The sequence below is a fragment of the Fringilla coelebs genome, assembly GCF_963513975.1.
Source record: "Fringilla coelebs genome assembly, chromosome: 2".
In the NCBI taxonomy this organism is placed as follows: Eukaryota; Metazoa; Chordata; class Aves; order Passeriformes; family Fringillidae; genus Fringilla; species Fringilla coelebs.
Genome location: NC_140029.1, coordinates 47,759,868 through 47,769,450, shown reverse-complemented (window position 1 = coordinate 47,769,450; position 9,583 = coordinate 47,759,868). Strand labels below are relative to the sequence as shown.

General features: G+C 45.7%; 1 protein-coding gene across 2 annotated transcripts; it reads right to left on the bottom strand.

Moving 5' to 3' along the window:
- Window positions 1-2,622: 2,622 nt before the first annotated feature.
- On the bottom strand, window positions 2,623-9,119 carry SPRY2 (sprouty RTK signaling antagonist 2). Of its 2 annotated transcripts, none has more exons than XM_084227112.1 (2): window positions 8,370-9,119; window positions 2,623-4,393 (listed from the first exon to the last, which is right to left on the bottom strand). In XM_084227112.1, exon 2 carries the CDS (start codon window positions 4,340-4,342, stop codon window positions 3,407-3,409), a length of 936 nt encoding a protein of 311 aa, XP_084083238.1. In that variant the 5' UTR covers window positions 4,343-4,393; window positions 8,370-9,119; the 3' UTR covers window positions 2,623-3,406. The 2 variants fall into 2 exon arrangements, with proteins under 2 accessions (XP_084083238.1, XP_084083239.1); XM_084227113.1 differs by lacking the exon at window positions 8,370-9,119 and adding an exon at window positions 6,253-6,339.
- Between the last annotated feature and the right edge of the window lie 464 nt (window positions 9,120-9,583).

Sequence of the window (9,583 nt, the reverse complement as noted above, 5' to 3'; positions counted from 1 at the left end):
CTGCTATGATCCCTATCTCAAAAAAGAAATTATATTTAAGTTTCAAACCAATAAAGAGCAAAGTAAGAAAAGAAGATCCCGAGGATATTAATAGAGGAATTTCTAAACGTCTCTAAATTTGATGTATTTCTTTGTAGCTTACATCATACAGAAAAATAATTTGAAAAAATGCTATTTGTTTCCATTGTCACTCTAGGGTCAACTGTCAGTTCAATCCTGCAAATCTCTACACCTTAAACAAACCTTACAGAATCTGTAAGTTAACAGATCAAAACTCTGAAGCAGCAACACAACAAATGGAGCAATAATAAGGGTTTTGCTCTCTCTCATGACTTCCTAGCAGTCTAAAATTAAAGTCCTATATGATGTATATCAAGCATGACTTTCATGGTTTTCCTCAAAACCTGTGTATGGAAAATTTTCCTTACTTGGACCTCCACTTTCCTATCTCAAAGGATAAAGTAGGCATGCTTTAATAACATTATCTCAATCCACTTGAAAAGCCCTCTTAATTCTTATTAAAACAATCTAATCTGCTTGAGGCAAGATTTTAGTTTTATTTAGAATACTAAACCTTATCTAATTAAGTGCAATATTAGGATGTTAACTAACATACACAAGCCAGCTTTTAAGAGTCCAGTGGGCAGAAACATCAAGTCATACTAACTAAAGCCTAGACCCATAGTTAGCCCAACAGGCCACACTTCCCTACATCCCTGCTTCCAAGAGTCATACATCTTACCCAATTTCTGGTAATGGGCTTACCTGGGGTGGGTGGGACCCATTATTTTATCCTCATTAAGAACCAAATGGAAGGTCACAACCATTGCTCAGTGTTTAAACCAGCTTCAAATTTCACTGCCAACAAGAAGATGGTTTTCCTTCTCCCTTAGAACATAACTAGGCAGACAGAGAACTTACTATACTGCAGAAAGAAACACATCCACAATTTTAGGATTGGACTTCAGCTAGGGCTTTTGAGTTGCACCCACTTTGACTGCTGTGCTGCTCAGCCATCCCAGTTTTCCAGTTTCACCTTCAGCTTTCTGTAGAGTTACCTTCAACTGACACATAAACCACTGAAAAGACTGGGCTTGCCTTTAGTTTTGTCAAGTTTGTCAATCCAGTGAAAACACTGTATTTACTGTCTACTGAAATTGGTGGGACTTGGGCTTTCCAAGATAGAGCCTAAAGATTCCCCTAATGCTTGTTTTCATCAGCAAGACTAGCCCAGGACAGTTTAGCACCTAACCTAGTTCAAGAACTACATTCAGTGAATGGAAACACATGATGGTTATTAACCCCTTCAAGAACAAAACTGCAAAAAACCCCAATAATTAAATAATAAAAATCTCTGTTTATCAGGAGCCAAGCACAATCTCACATATACAGTCCACTACTCAGTTACAGTATACTGATGTGCTTTAAACATGAACAAACTACTCATGTAATATAAGCTACCCTCTTTCTGGCAAATTCCACTCAGAAAGCTAAATATATACTGTTCGTCTTTATATACCAAAGTATCCAGCCAGCTGGTGCAGAAAGTAAACCAGCTTACATTTTTCACCAGAGAGGTAAGGGGAAAAAAAAAAAAAGAGAAAGAGAACAAGCACTTTTTAATTTCACTTGATGATTGATAACCAATATGCACAAACACACAGTGTAAGATTTCTGAGTACTACAGACCTATGTAAAATCATCCAAACACCAGACCTGAGATGAAAATTAAGGGGCAAAAAGACAGAACATTTACTCAATGCTCTGGTTTTCAACTTTTAGTGAGTTCTTAATTTATTAGTAATAACTTGTTTGTCTTGGAGGGGCTTCAGAAAAGGCTGGGAGACTTTTTTTAAGCATCAGCTTAAAAATACTAACAACTATTCTTAAATGCCAGCTTAAGAAATGTATAAATAAAATTGAACATTAAGACCTCTAAACTTAGAGAGACATGCTCAGAACAGGAAATGATAGTTTGTTAATAAAGAAAGGTAAATCATTCTCTAGGCTTCCGGTGGGAAACTTGGCAGGGAAAGGATTTTGACCTCAGTGGAAGGTAACTGCCACAAATGACAAATCAAGCAACTTTCTTCTTACAAGTGAGGCAAATGTTTGACATAAGGCTGGACTGCATTCAGATCTGTCATTCCCTGTGGCATACTCTTCTAACTTTAACAAATAATCCTGCAAGCTTTTTGCATTGACGGTATTAATTACATTTTTTTCCTCCTCTCTCTCACTGAGTAAAGCCATGCAAGCCTAACATTTTTTGTGAATGATTCCTTATTTCCTATTTGAAGCACAAAAGCTCATCACTTATAGAATAGGTCAAGCTTTCAGTGCCTATTAGTCCTAGTCTGGAATGAATTAATGCATTTTCCTATGTTCATTTTCCTTTTCTCTTGTAGGAACAGTATATGGGACATTTGTGGAAAGGAAGGGGGCAAAAATCCTGCACTGCTATCAGGTGATTAAGTAAACAAGAACAAAAGAATACACATAAAAATCTCTTTTTGTTTCACATCAGGCTCACTGTGACTATAGCACTGTCAAGTTTGCAATTAGATGCATCAATTCTCCCAACTCAGAACAATAAATGGGAAAAAATGACAAGTAGCCCAGTTTAATTTCAAACGTTAATATATTTTCTATTTTATAGTGAACATATGCATCATTCACCCCTTATTTGCAGCAACTATGACGTCCTCATAAAAAGGGGTGACATTTGTAAGATGCCTCTTAAAATAAATATTTTTTATAAAATAATAAAACTTCAAATAAATATTCTTTACACTAAACAATATGTTGAAAAAATTAGAAAATAAAGGCTGAATTTTACTGTAACTGTACAATATACATGAAGTCCAAAGGGAAATCAAAGTCTTGTAATAGAAGGTTTCTGTAAGACAAAATACAATCTAAAAACATACTGATTGATTCACATTCTTCCGAATGTACAACATATTAGTATAATATTTTGTGACTGTGCCATGTCTTATGACAGCACTTACTTTTCACAGTTGAAAATATTATTGTATATACAAAAATATAGCACATTATCTCTGGCAGAAAACAATGAAAAAAAGGAGTCATTTGCTAATTTACAAATTTTGCAAGTACTATTCACAAACAATAGAGTTGCCTAGGAGTGTCTGTGTTGCTTTAGCTTATGCAATATGTGGGTCACAATGTACTGCATCCCTTTTTTTCCCCCTGTATGCCACTAGCTGGATTCTAACAAGCGTATCAGTTAAGATGGCACACACACAGAAAAGCATTTCACTGCAAACAGCAAAGTACATCCCCAACCCTTCTACTACAGTGCCAAGACCATAGCTGCTTAGTTGGTTGCATATTTACGTTAAAATAATAATCCTTGTTACTTTAGTATTTCTGGCTAGCGATGCTATGTTGGCTTTTCAAAGTTCCTGGGGGGTACGCTGGGAACTTTGCAGCAAACGGTGTTGGAGTGTTTGCAGCGGCACCCAGGCCGATTTACCCGGTCGTAACAGCCCTGGCACAACTTAAGGCAACCCTTGGCTGGTAGGTAACACCACAAGCAAGGCAGAAAGAGGGACACTACACCCATGGCGGACCACCTAGTGCAGCAATGTGACTGACTGCAGGAGCAGGGGTTGTCAGCACAGTTGTCCTCGTCATCATTAGAGCAGTGATAGAAGAGGCCCTTCACACAGCAAACACAAGTCCCGTAATCAACCACGTTCTGGGCCGAGCAAAGACACTGCTTGTCACAGATCCAACATGAGGGGAGGGTCCTTGGATAAGTGCACTCCTTACACTTACACTTTCCACAGTCCTCACACCTGTAGCTGTGCGCCCCCAAGTCTTCTTTGCTCAGTGGCTTCAGCTCGCTCGGCTTGAGCTCAGACTTGGGCTGCATTCGGACTATCCCATCAGCAACCGGCCCCGAAGATGATCCCAGAAGTCTTTGTTCTGACGAATTACTGCTCGTACTTGTCCTTGTACTGCTCCGTGAGCCCGTGCTGACTGTGCTGATGGACCGGGACAGAGGCGCTCGAGGAGATGCGTGCGTTTGCGTGTGCTGGATCCGGCTAAAATGACGATGCTCAGGCAAGCCGTGGGGCCTTTCATTTTTGGGTTGGGTTGGTACCCGAGGAGAAGACTTGACAGCCGGCCGTGGAGCCACCGTAGGTCCCTCTGTGTATTCATTAGTGTTTCGGATGGCTCTGATCTGGTCCAAGGACAAGACGTGGACCTGCTGCATCAGGACATCCCGCAGGTCGGGCTCCCCGTGCGGCCTCCCACTGTCACGCCGAGCCTGTAGTAAGGGCTGCGACCCACTGCCGTGCTGAGTCTCCATCAGTGCCCAGAAGCTTGCTCACCCCGCCAGGCTTAGAACACATCTGAAATCCTGGAGCAAAAAAGAGAGGATTCACTATTGAAACACATCTCATGCTCTCTCCAGCAACTTTTCAAGCCTGCAGGACCCCACAGCACCGCAGACAATCAGATAATGCATCAGCCATTAAAAAAAGGAGTCACGTCTGGGACAAGCACTGGCACCGGTCAGCTGAGTGACCAAATTCCCTTGACCTGTTCTGCCTACTGCTGCGGAGAGCTTAAGGACCTTCAAGAATCCCTAGGACTCTTTCCTAGGACCATGCAACTTAACTTGTGGCTCTTGAAAGTCTAGGTATTGCTCCTGCTGACTGAGGCTTCTCAGGCCATCTTCTGGTTAGACCATGGCCTTTAAAGTGATTACATTTCAGCCACTTGAAGTGACACTTCTTTTCACATCAGGCTACTGAAAACCTTATACTAAAAAAAAAAACAAACAAACTATCCTGCAAGTATTTAGCAAGTGTAATGTGACCTGCTGATGACAGACATATAATTCTCCAATTTTGTTTAAAACTGGATAATATTTTGGTAGGCTAGTCTCTTTACACATTAAACTTTACATGATGTAAATAGGAAACTTTAGTTTAATACCAATGGTCCCAAGAAAAACACTAAATAGCAATAAAATGTTTGAGGTTAGACATTAAATGAGTTAGTGCTACCAAAAACTTCAACAGCACAAGTAAAAATATCTCTCTCCAGTATTTTAGTGTGTGTCATACTGGTGCACACCACTGTGATTGTTATTTTAAGGCTCAAAACTACAAAAGCAATGTTACCACAGTTGTTTGGTTGTTGTTCTTTTTTTATGTGTAAAAATTTCCATAGACAACATTTCAAATTGTAAATAATATCAAGAGTGGCTTGCGGGATAGAAGCATGCATAACATAATCAAATAATGCCAGCATCCAAGACGTCTACTTGATTGTGAGTATTACTTGAAAGGGTCGTTAACTACAAAGTAGAAATGCAGACTTTAGAATTTAAATGAAAAGCCAGCAAAAGACACAGAGGATGAGAACTTGTAAATAACTTCCACGCTCAAATATGCGCAAGTTTCAAGTACTGCCCTCTAAACTAGTTAATATTTGTTCTGCCTTTATCATATCTTAAAGTGGCTCCAAAATCCAATTACCTATACAAAAATCCAGAACAATATTCTACAATTAAAACCCAAGTAGGAACCAAACTTCTTACAAGGACCACACAATGTCTTCAATTATACCTAGAAAGAGCACCATAGTGTTACTCTGTACACATCAGTTACCAACAATAATACTGTACTGCAGAATAGTAAAATATAGCCAAACAGTTTAACAAAGAGTATCTCAAGACACAGTCTTTATTCTAACATCAATGCAAAACATTTAACCTTTTAATTCCTGCCTCCCCTCCTTCAAGTGTTTTTTCTTAAAAAAATTAAAATAAATACACATGGACAAATCCCTAACTTTTAAGAGTGACCACTTCTTTTAAATATTGCTAAATCCTGGTTTTGGACACAGGATGTATGTTACGGTGCTCCTTTCCCCCCCGCTGCCCACACCCCCCCAAAAAGTCTTGCAAACTTGTCTTGAAGCATTGCTTATACTTTTTTCTTTTTTTTTTTTTTTTTTCAAATTAAAACCTCCGCCATACCAAAAGTTTCAAGCAACAGCCTAAGTAGATGTTCACCTCCTCTGAAACTATCTGGAGATGGGAAATAATAGAAAATAAAATGCTTTCCCCATTCTTGAGAGGAATTGGCAGCCCTATGTCTCCTCTGCGTCCAGGTTTCCACCAGCCCCAGCCAGCCTAGAGGGTACGCCGGACCAGCCCCTGCCTCTCCAGAAATGACAACCCGCTGCAAAAGCAAAGCTGACCCTGACCTGAAGGCGCTTCAGACGACCCCGGGATCGGTGGCGGAGCCCCCCTCAGACGCCAAGGTGGGAGCTGGAAAAGCAGCCTCCGGTCTCCGCTTCCCTCCCCGCCTCCAGCTCCGTCTCGGGCGGGGGGCGCGCAGCAGGTGGGAGGCGACAGCCCCTCGCCCGCCGGAGAGTGCAGACAACCTGGAGATAACCAGGAGACATCCTCTGGGCTGGGAGGTGGGAGGGGGCTGCTTCAGCCGCCTTATCAGAAAGTCAAACCCATGCTTCCTTTTAACTCTTCCCCCCCGCCCTCCCCCAGGAGATGCTAAAGGAGCTTCCCCTCCCGGGAAGTGCCAGGCGCCCTGCAGACGGTTCAGACAACACCTCCGGGACAGCTGGGCAAAAGGCAGATTACCCCCTCTCGCCTTGCCCTAAACACCCATTCAACTTCACAAAGCCAGCCGCTGGAAAAGCTCCTCTTATTTTACGCATATTCTGCAAATTGCCCTGACCTTCAGCCCGCCCCGCTCCGCCCCAGCCCGGAGGGACCCGGGAGGCATTTCCAGTGGGGCATCAGGCCGAGCCGGGTGCTCCCCGTTTTTTCTCCCCGTCATAGATCCGCTAACAGGACAGGATGCAAAGAACCAGCACATTTCTTTGCAAACCTACATTCGCCTGAAAATCCTGACGGGAGGGCACACCTCTCCCTCCTCTGACCTAGTCCTTCTCCCCTTTGCATCCGCCAAGAGCAAGAGAAGCAGATTTGCCTTTTTGTGTGTGCATGTGTGTGATAACACGATTCCCCACTTCTAAGAGCCAAAGTCCACTCTCACCGAGCTCAAGTGCCAGGATTGCTAACTTTTCTTTTCTTTCAAGCTGGGCTTGGCAAAAGGGTGAGCGAGGGGGACGGGTTTCGCGTTCGACACATTTGGGGAGGTCTAAAACGCGAGGGGCTTCTTGCGTGCTGTGGAAAAATCCCGTGTACAGCTGGCCGGGGGAGGGCGAAGCCTAAGGGAGAGAAGTCCTCTGCCTGTGAATTTCTGTTTTGTGGCCGGAGCCTGTGCAAGGCACCCCCACCCCCATTCCCACCGCACACACACCAACCACCTCCTCTTCTTTCAAAGTGCTTTGAAACCCCCATTAAGGGCCGAGTGTGTGATCAGACTATGGATTAGGGCAAAAGGGACTTTACCATCGGGGTGGGGCAAAGTGACACACAAACAGCTTGCTGAAAACACCAGCAGCTTTTTTTTTTTTCCTTGCTTTTTTTTTTTTTTTTTTAAAGGGGGAAGGGGGCTGTCACGAAGTAAACCCACCAAAAAAAAAAAAAAAAAGTAAAAATTATGGCTTTTCCTTATTTTCCTTCCCCTCCACACATGCCCTCTGCATAGAAGAACCTAGGGAAGGACATTCCTCGTCTTACAGATCGAATTAATTTCATCACAGGAGAAGTATCTAAGCTTACACACACGCACGCACACACACGTATATATTTGTACCAGACGTGCACTCACTTCCGAATCGCACGGATCTCCTGACGCCACTAGAGACAGGCGTAAATCACGCACTGCAGGGCGGGTTGCTCCTTCTCCCCCAAGAGCGGGGCACCACCAGCCCCGACGCTCGCCAGCCCCGCTGCGCCCTCCCTTCACCTCCCCCGGGGCTTGTCGGAAACCCACGCGTGCCCAGCGAGGCAGGAGCGCGCAGGACCTCCCGTGCCCGGCCCCCCGCAGCAGCGGCACGGAGAACACGCCGGAGTTGTGGCTGCTTCAAGCGCACCCCCCGGGCCGCTCGCAGCCCCGCAGGCATCCCGGGACGCCCGCGCAGCCCTCCGCCCCCCGCGCAGCCTTCCGCACCCCCGGGGCACCCCGGCGGGGCACGAACGCGGCGCAGCCCGCAAACCCCACGGAGCTCCCCCCACCCCTCCCCGGAGAGAAACCGCTCCGAAATCCCACCTCCAGCTCCTCTCTGAGAAAGGAAGGAGAAGGGAAGGGGGGGAGAGGGAGAACCTGTACGAATGGAAAAGGGATCGGCCTCAAACATTTCCACGAGTTTTCTTGGAGCAACCAAAGCGGGGGGGGGGGGGAAGGAGGAGGTTACTGAAAAGCTTGTTTTGCAAAGAAGGAAAAGGCTCTCACCGTGATCGCGGCGCTGCACCAAACCCCTCTCTCTCTTGTATTTTCTTCTTCCTGCGGTTTGCAAATAAATCCAGCCCTAAAGCAAAAAAAAAATTCTTTTCCAAACTCTGCTTTAGTCCAACTTGCAAATTAGAGTAAGAATGATCACCATGTAAAAAAAAAAAAAAGTCCAGAGCAAAGTTAGGTGCCTCTCCCCAGATCGATTATAAATTCGTGTGTGTGCGTGTATACACTATAATAATAATCAAAACACCTCTCCGGATCGGGGTGGGTTTTCTTTGCTACTAAAAATCACTCAGTCTTACACACACACACTTTCCTTTTTTTTCTTCAATGAACAGGAGGCCGAATCGCCAATACCAAGTCACTTTTTTTTTTGTTGCTGTTGCAAATTGATCAAGAGGAAAGGGAAAAGCCAAAGAAAACAAAACAAAGTGGATCTAAAATAAAATCCCAGAGCTTTCTTCCACTGAGCTCCTCCAGAAAAGCAGCTTGTGCAATGTAGCCGTTCTGCTGAGAAGCTGCTTGCTGCAGGCTCCTCTCTCCTCTCTCCCTCTTAGCTTTCTCGCTCCCTCTGCGAGCGTGTGTGTTGCAGGCAGTTCTGTGGTTTGCAATCGGGGGGGTGTTTTGGGAGCGCAGCGGATTTGTGGTGGTGGTTGTTGTTGTGTGTTTGGAGGAGGTGGAGGAGGAGGAGGAGGAAGATTTGAGATCTGAGCTGTAGGGGCTCGGCGTTTTTCTGCTCGCTCTCTCTCTCCCTCTCTCTCTCTTTCTTTCCGGAGGAGGTAGGGTGATCTCTCTGCAAAAGCAGCAGTAAATGGCGTCATGTGGATCTGAGGAGGAACAGAGCAGTTGTTGTCCCAGAGGATATATCGCATCCGGTCCCAGCTCATTGGCTCTGCGGGGCTACATTCACTGGCGCTCCCAGCGCCCTGCCAGCACTCAGAGCTGCGGGAGGCATTCAAAAGGGCAGCGCTGCTGCCGCTGAGCCAGCCCGGCTGCCCCGGCCCCGGCCCCGGCCCCGGCCCCGGCCCCGGCCCCGGCCCCGGCCCCGGCCCCGGCCCCGGCCCCGGCCCGTCCGCGGCGCTCCCCGCGCTGCGCGGGGCGAGCGGCAGCCGCGCTCCCGGGGCCTGGCCGCAGCCTGTGCTCACGGGAGGCTGCTCCGTGCGCGGTCTCACGCCGCTCGGGGTTGCTTTTGTGCTCGTGTATTTACTCAG